The sequence below is a fragment of the Pristis pectinata genome, chromosome 12 (genome assembly GCF_009764475.1).
Source record: "Pristis pectinata isolate sPriPec2 chromosome 12, sPriPec2.1.pri, whole genome shotgun sequence".
Taxonomy (NCBI): Eukaryota; Metazoa; Chordata; class Chondrichthyes; order Rhinopristiformes; family Pristidae; genus Pristis; species Pristis pectinata.
In genome coordinates this window covers 24,970,724-24,993,054 of record NC_067416.1, presented here as the reverse complement: position 1 = coordinate 24,993,054, position 22,331 = coordinate 24,970,724, and the positions used below count along the sequence as shown (strand labels likewise).

The 22,331-nt window shown below is 36.8% G+C and overlaps 1 protein-coding gene across 2 annotated transcripts in view; it reads right to left on the bottom strand.

The window, feature by feature from the left end:
- Positions 1–22,331, bottom strand: part of mgmt (O-6-methylguanine-DNA methyltransferase) — a 282,187-nt gene that overhangs the window by 240,462 nt on the left and 19,394 nt on the right. For both annotated transcript variants that reach the window (XM_052027348.1, XM_052027349.1), the window contains exon 2: positions 19,663–19,710. In XM_052027348.1, coding sequence (XP_051883308.1) covers positions 19,663–19,695 — 33 coding nt within the window. In that variant the 5' untranslated portion in view covers positions 19,696–19,710. The remainder of the gene's footprint in view (positions 1–19,662; positions 19,711–22,331) is intronic.

Below are 22,331 nucleotides of genomic sequence, written 5' to 3'. Positions count from 1 at the left end.
CAAAGTGGATATTCCAAGTATCTTTCTGCGAGTTAATATTATCAATTTACTTCTGAAGATGGAGCTCCTGATTCATCAAAAGTGTCAAGAGAAAGATGATTTATAAAGCTGTCATTAGTCAACAAGAGAATTTCTGCTGTTTCTTTAGCTATTTATTCACAAAAATGTTTTAATATTTAAGAGGGCTTTCTCATCAATGGTACTCATGATTACTGCTCAGAGAGATCTTTGTACAGCATTTAACAAGACAACAATGCTGTATTAGCATGATGACCAAAAGATTAATCACTTTCAAGTACATGGAATTATATTTAAACTTAATGGACTGTATCATGCTGACAGAGGTTCCAAATGGAATCAGCAGTGTTCAGCTGTTGAAACTGAAGTCCAGGATTTCTGCAATCAAACACAGAAGTCCACAACCGACTAATAAATTTAGTAAAATGGAACCATCACATCATTCTGCTGCTGGCATACAAAATGGAGCAACTATGTGTCACAAAACCAAGCCTATGTTGGGGAAACACTCTCTTGGAAGATTCAAGACCCCAGTGATTCCAAAGGAAATTGGATAGCAAAGATTTAGTGTACAAGGGGAAGGTTATCCTTCCTTTACACAATTTTTTTTTACTTTAATGTTTTTAATTATCAGTATTCATGTGTTCTAATTAATCGTTTACTTGGAATAATTTTTGGTTTTGGTTTCTTTAAATTTTTTTACTTCAATTTTAATAGTTTTTAAGTGCATCCAAAACACCAAATTTTAAAGCTTTTAAGTTCAATTACAGGCTTTAGAGCTCACAAAGACTTGCCCCCAGCTTTATTGGCTGTAAAGGCATTTCAGGACAGCACCTTAATACCGTGCTGCCTGAGCCAGTGTCACCATCCAGACAACCACTGACCCATTGGGTGCAGAGGGCCAGCGAGTGAGGCCAGAAGACAAGTGAGATGATCCCTCCACATCCAGTCCAGGTAACTGTGGAGGGCTAAGAACCATGAACGAAGGGTCCAAGCCAACAAGACTCAGCCAAAGGCTATCAAACTACTGGAATGCTAATGGCCCAGATTTGGGCGATTAATTCATATGCTGAGTGATACACTTTGTGTGAAGTGATACACTTTGGAAGATCAAGTATGAAGGAAGAATACAAGGTTAATGGCAGGACTCTTCGTAGTGTGGAGGAACAGATTGCCGCGCAGGTTGATAGGGTTGTTAAGAAAGCGTATGGTGTGTTGGCCCTCATCAGTCAGGGAATTGAGATCAAGAGCCGCCAGGTAATGTTGCAGCTCTATAAAGCTCTGGTTAGACCACACTTGGAGTATTGTGTTCAGTTCTGGTCGCCTCATTATAGGAAGGATGTGGAAGCTTTCGAGAGGGTGCAGAGGAGATTTACCAGGATGCTGCCTAGATTGGAGAGCATGTCTTATGAGGATAGGTTGAGCGAGCTAGGGCTTTTCTCTTTGGAGAGAAAAGAGGATGAGTGGTGACTTGATAGAGGTGTACAAGATGATAAGAGGCATAGATCGAGTGGACAGTCAGAGACTTTTTCCCAGGGCGAAAATGGCTAACATGAGGGAGCATAATTTTAAGGTGATTGGAGGAAGGTATAGGGGAGATGTCAGAGGTAAGTTTTTTTTTTTGAAAAACACAGAGAGTGGTGGGTGCATGGAATACACTACCGGCAGAGGTTGTGGAGGCAGATGTACTAGGGACATTTAAGAGACTTTTAGATAGTCACATGAATGATAGAAAAATGGAGGGTTATGTGGGAAGGAAGGGTTAGATAGATCTTAGAGCAGGATAAAATGTCAGCACAACATCATGGGCTGAAGGGCCTGTACTGTGCTTTAATGTTCTATGCTGAATGGCAGAAAATCTGCCATTTAGCATGTGGATTAATGCTCAGAGACTTTATACGGGTTTGTTAACAGAGATTTTTATTAACCCAGTGCTGTCTGTCTTAGTCATCTACAATGACCCATCGCATCTGGGAACAGAAAAAAAAAGAGGCTTTTCGATCAATCAGTGTGAAATATCCTCACTGAGCTCAGACCAGGAAGTCAAAAAAAATGTAAACTGCATCTCATCAGGAAGTTAACTGAAAACATTTTGTGTGTTTCAAAAATTAAGATCATTGAGACGCATTTATCATTCATTCGCAGATTGTGGGCATTACTTCCCAGCCCTGATTGCCCTAAAGAAAGTGGTGAGGTGCACTACCTAGACTACAACAGGTGAGGTGGTGAATTATTCTCATAATGATGGTACATTGGATGTTCCAGATGTAGACTGCAGCAAGGAAGAAGCATATTTACAATTCAGGTTGCTCTGAGACTTGGAGGGAACTTAGAGATGCGCCCTTGGACCTGTTGTCCTTGGTCGTCTAATAAGAAAAGGTTGTGGACTCTGGAAGAGAAGTCAAAAGAACCTTAACAAGTAATTGTGGTACACCTTCCAGATGGTGTACCCTGCAGCCGAATGGTGGTGGGGCAGGGTGAGTGGTTAAGGTGGTGGATGAGGTGCCAATCACACAGGGTCCTTTGGTCCGGAAGGGGTGGAAAGCTTCTTCAGTGTTATGGGAGCCATAGTTGTCCAAAAAATGGATAGCATTCCATGATACTAAGCACCAGTACATGATGAGCAAGAAGATGATCTACTTTCTGCCAGATACCCAATCTCTGACCTAGTCTTGTAGCTACTGAATTTGTGGCCAGCCCTGTTACACTTCTGACTTATTAAGAAGATTGCCAGGACTTCGGTCAATGTTCCCTTCATGTGCAGAGAAATCACTTTCACCTCACTTTTGGAATTCAAATCTTGCATCCAGGTTTGAGTCAACGTATTTATAAAATCATAATGGGTGGGATATTTTAGTGAAATGCTGTTAGCTTCACAGGGAATTGCTGATATTTAGGAAAATCCGTTGTGCACATAAGTCCCATACTGTACTAGCCCGTGTTCCCCACCAGTTGGGCCCCTGTGCCAGCTCATTTTCTTCTGCCAGTAAGGTCATATTAGTTTTTTGTGCTTGCCCATGCTCTTCCCCCAGTTGAGTCTTAGTAAACATTCCTGCAAGCAAACAATGCGTGTACAAACACAGAATCTTAGGTCTTTCAGATGGAATAATGAGCTCCAAAAAGGCAGTGCCGACTCCATATCAGCATTGCCTACTGCCTGGCATTACGGCCAGCCAATTGTGTGCATATCCGAAAGGCAATTGCCATGTTAATGCCCTCAATAGTATAACATCCAGAACAACTTGTTCCACAAACATGTACATATACACTGGAGAACAACTTAGATCACAAAACAAGATGCAACCAAATCGTGTTCTGTACAACAGACTCATGAATGCATTCCAAAATGAAAGAATTTTCCAATAAAGGAAGGTTCATCAATTGAATACAGGGATCGGCAAGTTCAGTAATGGACCCAGATGATTAAATTTATAAATATCACAGGAACAACAGATGTATACAACACTAATCTCAAGAGGTGCTATCCATGCCATTATTTATGGTTGGTAACCACTAACATTAAACCCAGAAATCCTGTATGAAATAACTGTCAACATCTTGTTCTATTTCAATAGCTTTTCTATAACGATAGCAGATATCAAGGTCATTCATTAATAATTAACATATTATCACAAGGTAATACTAATGCATAGTGGGACATTCAGAGTACTGGAGCAGCCAGTACATTGAAAATGCAGTGAAATACATGGAGGATTTCAGACAGTAAGTTGAAATGTATTCAATGTGTTTTCACCATGTGTTTAATAAAGCTTCAAACCAAAACCCAAGTTATCTTATTTTATCTTGATTCAATCCAGAAGACACATAGCCACATCAAGCAGTTTACACTGCAGAATTTTCTCAAAGTTAAAATCTTTTAATCTTAGGTGAAGCTTTTTTCAGAAAAATATTTAAATGACATCATATACCATTTATACTCATTTTAATACCAGATGGTCTTTTTAGCTTCCCTCATGTATCTCATTTCCATGTAATCAAACAGCTGGGAAATAATGTACAGTATTGCAATGGAGACGACTTCAACTCAAAGTTACAGAAATGCATTAAAATAGACTATTTTTGATCTTGTATCATCTTGCATCACATGTTCATGCACAACAAGGATGATAACACATCATAAAAAATGAAAATTTTCTGACAGTGATTCAGTACTAAAAGATTAATGATGGATAAAAACATCAGGTAGATTCACTATTTCTTGTGTACATGTTTCAGAATTCAATGGACATTCCACAGGAATAGCTGGAAATTTTTTGACATGTGGACATCAATAGTAAAGTGGCTACTTTCTTTGTGTGTGGATGATAGTTCATGTGTGTCACTGAAACTGGCTGTTACCCATGCTCCCTATCTTATAAATCTTATCCAGCCATTTTGTTTATACTAAGGAAGGATTATAGTTATTATTAGACATGATCCATCTATAAACAATATCCCTCCATATCCCTTTTGGAACAACTTTAGGTATAATGATAAGCATTAGCAAGAAATGGTGTCATTTAAAACTACACAGGAAAAAATATTACATTACTGACATAGATTGACAAAAAGAGTTTGAGATCACTTCCTTTGGAGGAGATTGTCATTTTTGTTCTTGCTGCCTCAGTCTCCCTCCTCCTGCTTGTCATACTCATTGCAAGACAAAATGCACTTTAGTTTTATCCTCACACCAGGAAGCTGCTCTTTTGATACAGGTAATACCAAAATCAGCTCCCTAACTAACCACAACCTCATTCCCATAGATGTAAAGCAAAAAATCATTACAAGGTTCTCTGCAGATGAACCCTAATACTCAGCAGACGCTGTTTCAGAACAGCGTGAATTCCATTCCAGAGGTGTCCAAGGAGACAGAAATCAGCGCCTGTAGAGTATACATCAACACAACAATAGTATTATTACTTTTCCAGATTGGATGCCTCTAGACTTCCACAGAGCTTCTCAAAGCACATTTCTGAATTTTTCCATAGAGGTGCTCCAGATGTGAATACCATTTGTATCCATGGAGTGACTTCCTATTGTGCAAGCTGATTCAATGTGGCAGGAAAATAAAAGGACAAAAACATTGAAGGTGTTTTGACTGATGCAAAAAGTACTCCCACATTGACTGAATGGGGAAAGGGAGAGTGAAGGAATGAAAATTTATGTATAATAATACAGAACACATCATACACAAGGACAAAAGATATCCTGAAGAAACGAAATGGAGAGAGAAGTATTTTGCTGAGGCAAATCAATGATGTAGAATCACATGATCTGCTAGTGACACCAACAAACATTGGCAGCAAGATGTTCCACCTATGCCGATTATGTTGCTATCAAGGAGACACAGCGTGAGATGGGACATGAGTCAACAGCCTCCAGGGGAAATGAAGGGATGAGAAAAAAAGATATTGCAGTCTGGTCTAAGTATCATCACTTGTTCCTTTGGCTGAGCTGACTGAAAGAGAAGTTCCTTATGATGTGTATTCAATATTCATGCAGAAATTCCACTCCTGTCTACAAATCTAAATTAAACATTGTGTTGAAAGGACAGCTTAAAATATGTGAGCTAAATGTATACTTGTTGTCACTTTTCATTTCTAGACATTTTTAAAGCACATCTCACCAAAACTCCTCCCCTTACCATCTCATTACCAACCCCCTTCTAGCTGGTTAGCCATAAATACACAGTAAAACCAAATGTACGTTCCAAGAATCTCACAGGTTAGACCATTTTCTGCACTCAGTCATGAGCAGTGATGCTAAAATTAGCACTCTTAATCCGAAAAGGGGAAAAAATTGACCAAAATTTCTGACTCCTGTCATTGCTTCTGGGATATAGAGATAAATCAAATCAGGAAAGGATCATACTCATTCCATGAACAATCACAGCTTCTTGAATAAGGTATCATATAGTTGACAGTGCCTGTCCAAATATATTCCCAAAACAATTCTCCATTCAGGACTTTGCCTGTTATAACCTTCATCTTTCCCTCTCTTTCTGTCAACAAACAGACTTGCACACTTAGGTTCACTGACAACTCCTCGACTGGTTAAGGCAGTTAAGCGGTGGAGTCACACTTATCTTTGACCTCCAGTGCATCCTTCAGTTACTGCTAAGATGTAGGTGGCCAGAGCTCTAACCTCACTACTGGCATCCTCTGTTAAAAGTATGTTTTGTTGATCTCAAATGAGGATGGAATTAAGCTCAGCTATGTTACTTCCATGTGCAATGGCTTACTGATGTTTACTATCAAGGCTTGCACATGAAGAACAGCCCCTTGGACCAGTTACTAAATGTCAATCATTAGGCAGAAAAACAAACCCTCCAGCATAGAGTCAATGCCTTCAGGAGAGAAGTGGTGGAAAGGAAAAACTGAAGAGAAAGTGATAACATTGGTATACAATTCTTTACTTAAGCAACTTCATTCTTAAATATTTGCATTAGTCCTGCAAAGAAACAGTCGAGATCATGTGACTTGATATTAACACATTGCTAAAATAGCAACGGAAAATTTATATCAATGACAATTATTTACAAATATAAAATATTTCAATCTATAACCTAGATCTACCAGTGTAAGAAAAGCTTGTTCAGACATTAAAAATGTAATTAAACATGCATTACATTTGTACAATGCTCAATCTATAACGTTGAAACATCAAACTGTCATCAAAACATTGTTTTACTAAATCATATACACAGTAAATAACTGAGGATGCTCAATAGAAATGATGACCCAAGAATATTCTGTCATGGAGAATCTCACAACTGATCACTATAAACCACAATGTAGATTAATGCAAAAAGAATAGCTCAGAATGTAGAGCCAGTGGCAAGCCACTATGCTACTCATTGACTTGAGCACAAACTTATATTTTGCAGATCGCCCAGCAGCAATTTCCTGATCAAAGCTATACCAATGCTCATAAGTGAAGCTCCGTGGAGGTGCAACAGGACCCCTGTGCCTATAAATATTGTCATCTTCTTGAGTAGAAAGGGCACAGAACAAGCCTTGTCCACAAAATAACTAAAACACATTGATGTCTAGCCTAACTAGCTTTGAAACCCATCTATGGTTTTGTATATTTCTGAATATGTCTATCATTAAAAAGCATTGAAAAAGTTAAAATCATAAATATTAAAATGACTAAAAAAAATAAACAATAGGAAATTAAAACACTTAAAAACACTTCATATTTAATCCAAATCACTGAAAGACTATAAATTACCTAATACTTATTTTTGTCCATTAAAGCTGTTCCTTTCTATTCTAAATGGAGATGTTCTTCCTGCATCAGGTCTCACCTGGCAAAGTATCTATGGATGGATTCTCCAATGTGTGCTGGAGAATTGCCATAACAGCACACTCCACTGCCAGATTTCATAATGTCCAGTGTCAGAGTACAGCTGGGCAAAGGCTAGTTAAAAAGTCAGCAAGCTCAGAATTTGCATGTTCACATGCTATAATTCTAAACTTAGTGGCACATATGTGGAACTCCTGGCATGTCACTGAAAAATCCAGGCCGGTAATTAGAAAGAACTTTGCTATGTTTGGAAACCATATGAAGTTCGAGAAAAGAATTAATTGTTAAAAAAATTATAATGTCTTGTTAGTTACAAAAATGAAAACAGATGTAGAATTCACATGAAAGTGTAGTTAAGCTCATGTAACAATTGTGAAAGGAGGAACCATTGGTTAGGATCATCAGAGCTAAGTGGGGCTAGATGAACAATGACCATGGTTCAACTTTCTGATGACAGTGTTTGTGCAAGTCAAGGCAGGTCATCCACCTTGTCTTGAAAGCTAACCAGCTCCATCGAGCCTGGTCTACATACTTGCATACAGACAGGTCAGGTCGCTCCCAGGTGGATGCATTAGCATTCCTTTCTGAAACCAAAGTGGCAACTTCTGACTTCCAGACTGTTGCACAATTCTCATAGTAAAATGAAGGTTCTGTTTCGTGTCTTGGAATCATTGACAGATATTTGCTTCTTTTTATTTGAGCAAAGCTAATGTCACCTGGCCCACTGATGGTAAAATCTAAATTGATGTATTCTTCTCCTTGTTTCCAGATAATTCAAACACAATATCCCAAATACTCTGAACCATCCAGGCAGATATCTAGCAATGATTAAAATAAACACCATCATCAGAAGAGGTTTCCAGAAAGCTGTAAAATATGGAGAATTTTATAGAGATATTAAGCTTTGGATACATGACAGTGAGCTTTACCTTAATAAACAATTTACAGCATATGATTAAAGAATGATTTTTAAACAAATTGTTAGAAATAGACTCACACATCTACAACAGTAAACATGCAGAAGCCACAGACTTAAAAGGTAATTTCCTTGTCCTTACTTAAAGTTTCTCTCCAATTTTTGGCTGTGAACATCACCGATAGCTTGCCCTGGTCCAACCATGTACACACTATGGCCAAGAAAGCATACCAGCACTCCTATTTCCTCAGAAGGCTAAGGAAATTTGGCATGTCCCCATTGACCCTCACCAATTTTTAAATTGATGCGCCATAGGAAGCATCCTATCAGGTTTATTATCACTGACATATGTTGTGAAATTTATTGTTTTGTGGCAGCAGTACAGTGCAAGACATAAAGACATAAAAATTACCTGTTTGCAGCAGTCATACAGCTTTCATTTTGCAGTGCATTTATTTTGTTAACTAATTCTGGCTAGGCTGTACATTGTTCATAGATGTGAGGAGAAATATCCATCTGTCAAAAGCTGCTTCTTGCCTCTCTGTGACATCTAGAATGAGAAATCCTTACTCAAATTTCTGTGATATTTTGTGCCGCAGGATCTTTCAGTGTATCTACAATGGAGACAGCGTCAAGCCTCTTCAGAAAGATCCAGGACAGCAGAATTTCAGTCTTCCATTTAATTGGATGGGCTACCTTACTGCTGCTAATATTACCACTATAGCAAAGATACAACATATGGTGTTTTCTCGGTACATTGGTAATAACATCACTGATTTATCACCAAAATATCTCCTCCACCCGCCAAATGCATAATGTAGCACATTTACATCAGCCACAGAGACACAAGCCCATTAGTGTTCCTGTTCAAGTACACCAAGGGGAACAGTATGGACTCAGTTTCTACAACATTATGAGCAAGAAGTCACATTTACACTGACCACTCATATTACTGTGAAATATGGAAGGGCAGAACTGCCACACGTGCAAATTCAAGCACATGCAGAGTGCTGCTCACTGACCTCAGATTAATTGTGACATCTGAAATCATTGAAAAGACCTGATAAAACTGGTAGCTCTTTAACATTGTTAAAATCTGAATCATGATGGCAAAGTGAGCAGCCAGGATTTGATTACTTTGAAGATTTACTCTTCTTGGCAGACTTGTAACCTGCTATGCTAACACCGTTTGTACATACTGTCACTGCTCCTGGACCACCTTGTCCAGTTGGTTTGCTATCAGCATATGTTTCAGCACCACTGATTTATCATCAATATCATAATTTTACACTCATTTCTTGGCGCATATAGGTACTGCATGGGACATGGCCCCAGTTCTAAAATTATGCCATAAAACCATTCAACCATTCCTTCTGGATGAATGAAAAGGAAGTCAATGACTCATTTCACAGAGTGAGCAGCCAATGATCTTTCCACACTCTAGACCATTTAGTCTGTTAGGTATGCTCCAACTGTTCTTGCTATCAAAACTGTAATATCATAAGATAGTTTCAGCAGTAACACACATTAATATTTGTTGCTGCTGCTGTGAACTAACTTACTTTATATAGCCTTACGACCAATCATTAAAACCAAAAGTATTAAAAAACTAAAAACCACCAAAAAATTATTATAAAAGCATTATCCAAAGTCAAGCAGAAACACAAGCAAATATCAAATTGAAAATGATTACAGGCACAATGAACAAAACCAAGTACATTATAAAAGTATAATTAGGCCTCACAAAATAGGATATTTCTGAAAATTAAATATTATGTACTGATGAGATACCAGGTTAAAAGTTCAAATCAAATATTTAAACTATGCAATATTAACTTTCCACCATTATAAATTTTTTGTAATGTATTAAATCATAATAACACTTGGGATACCGTAAATGGCCTCAGTATTCTTCCTAATGGATCAAAATACAAACAGGTGAGGGTTAATTCTCCGGATCGTTACCTAACATCACATGTAGTGTACACATTTGGATGTTACACTGTGAAAGGACTGGACTCAGTTCTGGCACTCAGTGTTGCCAAGCAGTCTGCTGACACCAACCGTCAGGACTCACACATGAATAATGGTCATTTGGATGAAACACTAGCAAACACCTGGTATCCATGGAACAGTTACCCAACAAGCAGTAAATATCTCAGGTGAAGTGACGAGACCAAGAAATGAGTCATTAGTGCATCAATTTTTATGTGACACGGGATGATTTCAATGAAGTTCAACTGTAATGTAGTATTTATTCTGCTGCATTTAACAGACAAAACAATACAATCAGAAGTTAGTGCTCTTCTGATGGCATTTATACAATCATTATTAACTAGGAAAATAGTTCATATGCTGTTTAAGAAAGAGTGTTGTATACCAATTTTGCCACACTCTTTATAATATACTAAGTGTGACACTAGGCAGGGTACCAATACAAAGATGTATCTAATTTCAATAATGAGTAAAGGCAGATTTGTTCTTCAATAAAACAAGGTTGTTACAAGGACCACTTCAGATTTGAAAAAAGTAATTTTTGAACCTGCCTTGATATTAATAACTGAACCTCTCATGTTGAATTTTAAAGATAATTCAATATTTTGCTTACTTTCTAATCATCTTTAAATGAAATTCAAAAACACTATTTTATGAATAAACATTAGTTGAATTTTGTTCATATTTACTAAGGTTTGGGTTGTTTTTCCAGTTACCATCGTCCTTTGGTATAATTGTCAATTAGGTTATTAAAATTTTCGTCAAATGTATCAATGTGCAGTCTCTAAAATAAATTGCAACTGAATAAGTAATAGCAATAACCAAGATCTTCAATACCTGCATTTTCAACCTTTTCCATTGCTTTCCATAATTTAGTTAATCTATGCTGTTATCCATTCCCATAAATGATTTTCTATTACATGTCCATAAACAACTGTGGTTGGTCAGTAGCCCATACACAATATCTACCTCATTCTGGAACAAATCTGGAATCCCTGCAAACCTTGATTTTTAAGGGGAGGTAATGCTGACTTTGGAGTATTGGACTAGGCAGGCTACCAATACAAAGATGTATCCAATTTTAATTATGAGTGAAAAACAGCTCATTTCTAATTGATTTCATGAGCCATCTGCCTACAAGGTAAATATTCTTACAAGTGTTGGTATGGCATTTTGCAATCATTTCTCTGGGTTGCAAAATTTTGAATGAACCTTTGGATTATAATCTCAAAATATCTGCAATTCCCTTCAAGATCACAAGCACATCATTTCTGTAGAAATGTCCAGTTCCTGTAAATATGGCAATATCTTATTTGGTTCAATAATTATAATTCTAACAATATTTCCTAATGGAATATGGTAACTTTTTCTAAAACATTGCACATTTCCATGGGCAGAAAAAGCAAAATTATAGTCCTACACTTTTTTCTCTTTGAAACAGTATTGTTTTAGACAGACAGCAGAATTAAAATATTAGTGTTAGCTTTTATAAGTAGCAAAACCGATACAAGATCACAACAGAAGCAGATTCACTACAATATATTGAATTACTTATTAACACAAAACCTGGCTCTTTCTATGCCTGATGTATTAAACTCACAACATACTGGAATGCAAAATTGTTTTAACTACAGACTCTGCAAAACTGACATGAAGTACAAAAAATACAAAATAATGCAATTGGGCATAACACAATAAATGATATTGCATTCTGAATGCATTATTGGTGGCAATTATCAAAACCTCTACAACTTAATTTCAAAAACACAATCACCTGCAAACCATAACATTGTCTCTTTTTTTATATTTCAAACACGATTACATTAAAGCAATAACTTGCTTCCCTGCTATAATGACATCAGCTTCAGCTATTGCTTTGCTACATATCATAAATACTTCTCATCGACAAGTCAGGCTAATTCAGATTAATTTTATTGTTTTTTTCTCAGCTACATACATATGGTGTGCAATCACCTTTGTCATTTCATTACTACAGCAGAAAATTATCATTGAGTTTATCTGTGATTTCTAGAACCCTGAAGTCCTAAAAAAAATGGTCAAAACCTCAAAGGAAGTGCTATTGATTGCAGAAATGATAGGAAGATTAGACAAATATTTTAGCCCTGCATTCTCTGCCTGACAATCATGCCCTTTATGTAATATTGGAATTCTATCAGTATAGCAACTTTCTAATGGCCTTGAAAACCAAGAATCAGCTTTTGTATTATGGTATCAGAATAGCTACACCCATAGGGTGAAAAATATGAAATATAATAAAAGCAAAGTGAAAAAATATCCCATTGTGTGAAAAGCCATCATTTATTTTAAATTCACTTGCATTTTTCAATTCTCTTGATCCCTAACTTCATGTTTTTCTCTTAATAATAGATTTTATTGTATATCCCAAGTAGGCAAACTACTTTCCCTGAGCAAATACTTCTTGTCTCTTACCATAAAACCACAAGGCAAAACCCACAGCATTGGCCCTTTGCCACCAAATAGTAAAAAGAGTACAACCTGACAGAAAGAAAACTAAATGTTTGAAAAAACAGTGGATTATATCCAAACCATGTCTAAGCTTGAACATTTTCAAGTTGCAGTTAATAACTGATTTTACCCAAACAAAATAAGTTCTGGTATATTTCTGAGGCAGTAATTTCAACATTTACCAGTGTTCTCTTTGATGGACATCCAAAAAAGAGACAAAATTCTTCAATTCAAATGCAAAATTCAAGTTTGTTTCAACTCTGAGCTTCCTGCATATTGCTCTGCACGTGGCATATTACTCCACGAGACCAGTACACAGGAGTATATACATTACAAATCAATTGAGGACAGAATGGGGAAAAAAAATTGAAGCTGCCCAGAATTGTCAAATGCATTAACTATATGTTTGGTGGTAGGATGAGTCATGGTAACCTCAACATGCAAACTTGAAGCAACAGCATTTGACTTCAGATCCAGTACAGCAGAAGTAAACGATGGAATAAATCGATCGTTGGATTCAGCTTTATGACTGTTAAAAGTGGAAAAGTAGCGAAGTTAGTTCAAATCCTATCGAGCGTCACCTAAATTTTTAGCATTTATTTACCTCAAATTTCTATATGATACAGGTCACTGCAGCCCATCAAGTTTATGGCTGCTTACAGAGCCACGCTGTTCCCCCACTGATTTTCCCTGTAACATTCCCCTCAAATTCCAATGGTGCTGAGGTAGAGAGGGTTAACAGCTTCAAGTTTCCAGGTGTAAAGATCACCAATAGCTTGCCCTGGCCCAATCACGTAGACACTATGGCCAAGAGAGCACACCAGCATTTCTACTTCCTCAGAAGGCTAAGGAAATTTGGCATGTCCCCATTGACCCTCATCAATTTTTATCGATGTGCCATAGAAAGCATCCTATCTCAGAATCAGGTTTATTATCACTGACATATGTCGTGAAATTTGTTGTTTTGTAGCAGCAGTACAGTGCAAGACATAAAGACATAAAAATTACAAGAAGTTACAAAAATAAATAAATAATGCAACAAGAGAAATTACGAGGTAGTGTTCATGGACTGTTCAGAAATCTGAGAGTGGCAAGGAAGAAGCTGTTCCTGAAACATTAAGTGTGGGTCTTCAAGCTCCAGTACCTCCTCTCTGATGGTAGTAATGTTATCTGGATGCATCACAGCTCGGTACGGCAACTGCTCTGCCCAAGACCACAAAAAAATTGCAGAGTTGTGGACACAGCTCAGTCCATCACAAAATCCAGCCTCCCCTCCATGGTCTCTGTCTACTCTTCTCACTGCCTTGGAACAGCAGCCAACATAACCAAAGACCCCTCCCACCCTGGGCATTCTCTCTTTCTCCCCCCAGTCCATCAGGCAGAAGATACAAAAGCTTGAAAACACGCACCACCAGGCTCAAGGACAGCTCCTACCCACTGTTATAAGACTCTTGAACAGACCTCTTGTACATTAAAGATGAACTCTTGACCTCACAATCTACCTCGTCATAGCCCTTGCACCTTATTGTCTACCTGCACTGCACTTTCTCTGTAACTGTAGCTCTATATTCTGAATTCTGTTATTGCTTTTCTGTTGTACTTCCCCATGTTTTAAAATGATCTGTGTGGATGGCTTGCAAAACTAAAATTTTCACTGTATCTCAGTACATGTGACAGTAATAAACCAATTCCAATAAACTTCCCCCAGATTCTCCACTCACCTACACACTAAGGGCAATTTACTATGGCCATTCAATCTATCAACTCGTATGCCTTTGGGAAGGGGAGGAAAGTGGATCCACCATGGGGAAACCTACATGGTTCCATGCAAAACATGCAAATTCCACAAAGACAGCACCAGAGGTCAGATTTGGACCCAGGGCACTGGAGCTGTGCCACTGACCCACCTCTTAGTGATAACGAGCACAAGCCTTACAGTCAAGCAAGATTGTTGAATTTGAGGGCGAGGGCAAAAGTGTGCCTCTAGTGTGGGTGTGTCATTAGAGACACACTTTAGAAACACAAAAGTGTGTCTTTAGCAGATGTCCTGGTATGATACAAAACATGTTTCATTCTATGAGGCAACAGAGAGGTTGTAGGACCAGTTTAATCCAGCATCCTTGGAGATTGTAGAAGGCTACAAATTCAGGACCAGAGACCAAATACTGATTGTGTAGAAATCAGTGAAAAATCAAAAAAACTGTAGATGTTGGAAATCTAAAATAAAATCAGACAATGCTGGTAATACTCAGCAGGTCAGGCAGCATCTATGAGAAGCAGAGCTAATGTTTCAAGTAAAAGACCCTTTGTTAGAACTAGGTGATTATGTAGCTGTTCTGAACAATCCATCCCAACACTCTGATTCTGTCACCTCCTGAACAGACTGGAATGGGACAACTTCATGTGCAGTTTAGAAGATGAGCAAATTCAATGTAAATTATTGACTATATAAGTTTAAGTGTGAAGAGGTGGAGACGGCTTATGGGCGAGGGGCAGTAGAAAATTAGAAGCTCCCATACCAAACAATGAGCCTCGTGAGCAGGTTTGGCATGAGTGAAGAGATTAGTGGGAAAACTTGTTACTGTTCTAATGGAGAACACTCATAACAGGAATGCCGGTGGACCATCAAAAGTTTCAACTGTAAAAAGGGCACATAGCCTTTACATGACAGCTTAGACCCAGGATAACAAACCAGAGTTAATCAGCCAAGTTCTCAGTGTAAGCACAAAACCTGACAGCAAGTTACAAAGCAGATATTTCATCAGAAAGTTTTCTTTGATATTTATCTTCAACAACAATAAATTTGATTTCCACACTGCTCCTTCATACTATATTCGTATTGTACCATTGTGCAATTGTTTACTACCATATGGTTTGGTCCTCTGATTTTTGAGACTGCATTCACATCCATTGTCATGTAATCTCACGTGTTCCTGTTACCTCTGAACATTTCACAGTTATCTTGATTTAGCAGAGTACCCGATGATTGAACATCACACAGAACTCACAAGAAGTTGATCAGCACCATTACTGAAAGAAGATTTTGTCTTTTGCTGGGCTTATTCTCTGATATAACTACACACTCTATAGCTGATTAACAAACCTCACAGCACTTTTAAAAACGAAGTGGGTTGTTAACTGTTTAACAATTACTATTGCAGGAATTATAGTAATTGCAATTCAGTTGGTGCCACTAAACAAGAGTTCAAGGTCAGAATTCACATTTGAATATATGTTCACATTTCAGCAGTATCATTAACATTGACAAAAAGAGTTCTCCCATTTTCAATAAAAGTGGAAACTTTAATCATTTGCTCACTTTAATTTTGTTCTCTAACTGACAAACTAATTGCACTAATTTGAACAAACTCCCTCACTTACATTCTTCAGCACTAATACTAGCTTATAAAAAGTTTGGAAAAGTTGCAACATTAATACTTGTAAATGTAGCATGGTTGAGGATTAGCTTAAACAGAAACCAGTCTTAACACAGTAAATCTAGCTAAAAGGAATTACAGCAATCCATTAGTAGATTTTCATTAGCTCAGGATTCTTCAGCAGAACAGAAATTGCTTCTTAAAAGTGACAACCTGATGATAATATCATGAGGACACAGCTTTTGAAATCTGCACTTCCTGAAAGCACACAGACACTAATGAAAAAGTGCAACCAATCATGATATATCTAGAAACAATGCTTTAATGTGAAACAGTTAACATACCACTATGGTATGCAAGGGTCCAAAAGTTCGATAATCCAGATGTGGAATGCACAGTTTTGAGGTAAACAGCCCAATTAAAATTGAGAAAATCTCAATTTGTTTCATGCTATGCATGAAATTATTGACCTGCTTATTTGCCAATGTTGCTCTCTCACACACTGAGTGTGTGAGAGTTTCATTTTGATCCTAAATATTATGCAAAATACATAATAGGCCTGTCACTAAAATTCCTGAGTTTATCCAGCATATGTGCAGTTTGGGAAGCTTGTCCATTTAACATGGACCTTAATAATGTGCTGCATTTTTTATTATAATTTTACTTCCAGCCCTGCTGCTGAATTTCATACCTCATACATAATGCTTCTTACATAAAGTGAAAATGTAAAATAAGGAGGAATGCCAGAGTATTCAGATGACACCTGAACCCTCCATGGTAGAGATGGCAGTCATGGTAATGAGGCCCTCAGTTTGTAGGCCTCTGGGTCCTTTTAAGCTCCTGCAATTTAAACCAATTGTTGTGCATAGATTGTCAAATAGATGACACATTGTTCAACAAGGCCTGCACTTTCATTTCCTTCCACATTCAGCAGCAACAGAGCATAACATGGCTGCCCAATCTTGTTGCACAATCGGATTTTATAAACCTCAGAAGGAAATACCGATGGCATGCAAAAGTCATATGGGCTCTAGGCACAATGCCATAGCTAAGAGTATAAAGTGATTTCACTCCTAAGTATCGAGGTCCAGTCACAAAAAAAAGCACCATGCAGGCAGTATTCGTCATACTTCTATATTAATATAATCTTAACTGCCAGGTTTATCTTAAAGAAAATACACATAACAAAGAATGATGTTTGAAATATTAAGGATGTCTTGGCTAACGACATCCTCACAAACACATGGAGGACATAAAGCAATGAATATTCAGGTGCACTTTTCTATCACTCCACTCTGCTTCTTGGAATAGCCCTGGAAAATAGCAATGGTGTACGATGGCAGATAATTGGGCCGTGATGTGCACCCTTTACCAAGGCTTCCATTCCTTCCATAATTTCTACCAACTATATTACTTTAAAATACAATAAGAAAGAGAAAACAGAAGGATGCTGCCAATGAATGGCTTATAAAAAAGAAATGGCAATGGGGAAAAGTACTTTCAGAAGTTCATTCAGCTAATTGCAAAAGATGCAAGGAAGAACACTGAAGTGGCACAATATACCAAAACACCATTAACTTATCACCACTGTGTTCTGTTCCATCAAAGTGTATACTCTGTTATCATGCTCTTCACAGTCAGAAATAAAGTCCCTCCACAAACCTCACTATAAGCAAAATGTTAGTGATTTACTATTAGTTACCTACATTTTTAGAGCCACTGTTGCTAACATCCAATACTTAATTACATATGGTTAATGCAGCCCTTTTCCTAGAGCAGACCATCAATATTCCTGCAGGCAGGCTGCTATGTGAGAAGGAGGTCATCACAGGTTTAAAAAAAATACAAATGGTTTGCTACAAGAAAGTTTAGCTTTGGAATAATGTAATTACATAAATATCAAAATAACAAAGTTTTACACTTTATAACTATGGTAAAAATTGTATAAAAACAGTAGTACAAACTCCATATATAAATTTTGATTTTTGACAGAGATGGGATGAAAATATTTACCACTTTTATATTTCACACGTATGGTTACATTATTACTTTGAGACAAGGTTTTAGGTGCAAGTGCTGCCCCAAAGATACAAGCACAAAACTCTAAACTGACACACCAGTGTGGCACCAAAGAACCCCACGCTGTCAGAGCTGCCATTTTATGGACAAGACCTTATACAGGGGCCTCATCTGTTCACTCAATGGATATTAGAGATCCTTGGGTATTACTTGGAAAAGGATGCAAATTACCTCCAGTGTCATGGTCGGCATTTCTCCCTCAAACAAACCCAAACAACAGATTATCTGGTCAAAACAACATTATTGTTAGTGGGAGCTTGCTGTGCACAAGTACGGCCCTGCAATTCCCACAACACTCAAAATTACTCACAGGCTGCAACTTGCTTTGGGATATATGAAATGAACCATATAATTTATTTACATATGGTAAACAAATCACAATTTACCTCAAATCATTAAAATATTTTTTTCTAAGATGCACATTAATGTAACCCTCATTCATAAAATTTACAAAAGAGCATACGTCTACCTACAGAAACTATATTTTAAATACATAACCAGTTATTGACTTGTATAGTCGTAATTATTTAGCTATACGTGGTCATACCTTCTAATCTGCAGTTGATATACAATTAATAACCATCAAAACAATTTACCTTCCCCCCCTCCCCACATTAATACCATATAATTAATAATCTACAAGGTGCACCTGCTGTTTACATCTTGCATGTTATTTTGTGGAAAGGTCACAATAAGAAGTGATGTTGGGCTAACACAAAAGTAAAAAAAATAGATTAATCAAATGCTGACATAGAATGACAGATGATCAATGATTCAAGCAGCAAGAATTAACGCACCTTAGAAATAATACATGTAAATGATGCTACAACTTCATACAAGGGCCTCATAATGTTCGTTTCACTCAGCAAATGCCATTTCATCGTGTGGTTTCGCTCATTCGCCATTCTTTATGCATTAACAGAAAAGACAGTGTCCTTTAGGACAGTGACCTGATTCTGTTTAAATGATTTTGATACATGAGTGCATCAAGGTATCTCTCCTCTGCTGCTATATAAGCAGAAAAGCAACCATTCTCTCTTGCTCATCGGTATCCCAGTGCAGCTTAGGCTAGCTAATATCTAAAAGTACAGTACCTGAGTGACTTGATTTCTGCTTGACCATGGAAGAAGGTGTAATTCTTCTGTGAACTCTAATTATTTGTGTTGTTTTATATTTTTAGTGGGGTGGAGGTGGGTGAGAAGCAGTAAAACTCAACATATGGAAGAATAGTGCTTCATCTTATTAATCTCTATTCAACAGAAGATAGATTTGTGATGGGGAAAGGTCCACTGATGCCTGTTACCAGCCATGACAGCGCTACAGAGATTTACACTGCAGCATCAATCTTGTCAACTAGATACCAAACAGTGACTGCTGGACACTGGGGAAAAGCACAATACTGCTATATATGTGAACTCATTTGTAATGTTGTTGCTTTTTTGATTCATACTTGTATGTCAGGATATTTTCATTGGAACTCACTTTTTGATGAAGTCTCGCTGCCATGTTAACCATGTGAAGCAGTCTCCTCTGTAAAAGTAGAAAGCAGAAGCCTGTTAGTAACAGATAAGAGATGCAGTATGCACCTTTATAAGCAGCTGAGAACCAGCCTGTCAGTTTTACTATTTATTTCACATATGATAGTGATTTGGGTTGTGATTACACAAATTGGACATTATGACTCTTAATGTTTAAGTATGAACTGCATGAACAGTAAAGAGAACATTACTAGCAAACAGGAATCCATGGGTTCCACAGGGCAGCCATTGTCTGTAACGAGCTGTAAGCAACAGATGAGACAGGAAGAGTTGCTGATATCATACAGCCACTACTTTGATTTTCAGAAAAAAGCTTATTAGGAACACCCAAAAACCCTGCATACATATTGACAAACATCCAAGGCTTACAGCACTTGGGCAAGGATGGCCATTTTCTATCACAGTGGTATTAACCTTCAGCCTAGCTTAATATTATTAGAATCTTTGAATGGGAAGGAACTAATAGAATGATTATTTGCATAATTCTAAAATGTTCCACTTTAAAATCAATGTCAATTTCATATTTTTTAAAAAATAATTCTACAAAATGACTTGAAATTTAATTTTAGTAAACATTGTACTATACGCACTTGAGAGCTGGTTGTGATTGTTTCATTGGGACAAATATTGGCAATACAATGCAACACCTTTTAGAAAAAAATGTCTGGCAATTACTTTTCCAAAACTTTTATAGGCCAAGAGAAACCATTTCTCTGGAAATACCTTCCATTGAAATGTTGCTTTTTTTTTGTAATGAATGAAACCAAAAGCAAAGGACAACTTTTCCTCAAGATAATTACTTTATCATAAAAATGATGCATGATGCCTGCTTTGCAAGCTAAAATAAAAAGCAGTAAAGTAAAAGAACAGAATTAGGGTTTCAGCAATGAGTTGTTTTAAGCAGCCAGAAGCTCTTGCCTGTTCACTCTGGCATTCGCCTTGTAATTTCAAATAAACACTTATCATGTTACTGATTAAAGGTATTGTAAACTATATCTTTGTGTGAAATTGTATTAAAAAACTGTACATTAAATTTTTGTAAAATGAAAAATTGGAAACCACTGAGTCAATCTGTTTTAATTGGGTTCCTATGGAATTGCCATACAACTACATTTTTCAATATACGGTCCCAAAGGTCCCATGCACACTTGTAAAATATAGTTCAAATAGCCTGAATTGTTTTTACATTGGAACGTTCACAGGCAGATCAATTACTCCATATACCGGCTTAACTATTAGTGGCAGGAGATGTTACCATACCAAATCATAATCTTTAACTGATCTATGTCACATTCATTCACAAGGGAAATATCACACAAGATGCATACTGTAAATGTCTGTTTAAAACTGCCTTCAAATTCTATGATTTTCCTATCCCAATACAGTTTGCCTTAGCTTTGTCTAAGAATCATTCCTGTGAGAGAAAAGAAATCAAACCCTAATACTTTCCAAGCCATTTCGCTTCTCATATCGATTTCAAGGATAAACAGAATCAATCATTAATAATTACATTAAGAGATGACCTGCAGGTTAATCATATTCCCTGTGACTCTTACTATGGAATTAACAACAGACCTCCTAGGCTATGTTACCAATTGCTGAGAAACAATTTTTGATAATTGTCAGGAATTGATGCTCACAATTTGATTTAAAAGCAGCAAGTTTAGAGGATTTACAGTTATCGTAGCGCATAATGTAACCTTAGAAACATCTAATTTCAGTCTACTTTGCACAAATTTTAGGAATTCTGTAACTGGTGCACATTACTCATTAGATAAATACAAAATGATAATTTTAGTTGAGTATAAAAAATATCAATTGTGAAAGGGATAATATTTATTTTTGAAGAATATACTGATCCAGTATCTAACAGTACAGGCATGTTAATTCCATTTACTTTCCGGTTGTCATAATTGACTGTTGCCAATTTATTTTTGCTAACAAACTCTGCAAAATTCATATAAAAATATTAACCTACATGTTTAGCCTAAAGATTTTATGATCTTCACTTATAGTCTATTTGAATTTGAAAGCACTAAAGTTTAACTCAAGTGAATCAAAGTAAGAGTATATTCCTTTTAGATCAGCCATAGTTCATTCCTACAACTTTTCTTTTCACAGATGAAGTTTGCTAAGATATTAAAGTTTAATTTTTGATAGCAAAGAAATATACTATTAACATTCTTCAGCATATTAACTATATGCTTGTAACTAAAACATATCAATAACAAAGCCCTTAGTACTTACAAGGAGAATAATTATTGCAAACATATAGTATTAATTGTCCAAATGCATCAATTCTCTTTGAGTGTCTTTCCATGTTTCATCTCAACACAGAGCATCAAAGATTTTAAAAGAATCGATCAGGCTGCATTAAAAATATAAACACTTTACTGAATATTCACTTGATTACTTGCCTCAATGTTGAAAATTTTGATCTTAACACATGGCATGAAGTTGTATTCCAAGTATCAAAAGATACCAAATGATCAGTACCGCCAGCAGCAATTCAAAATAATGTAATGTCTTTTTGGGACAACTCTTAACATAGTGCGTTGAACACCAATTAAAATATATTCTAAACTAGCACACAGATCAAATATATCTCCACTC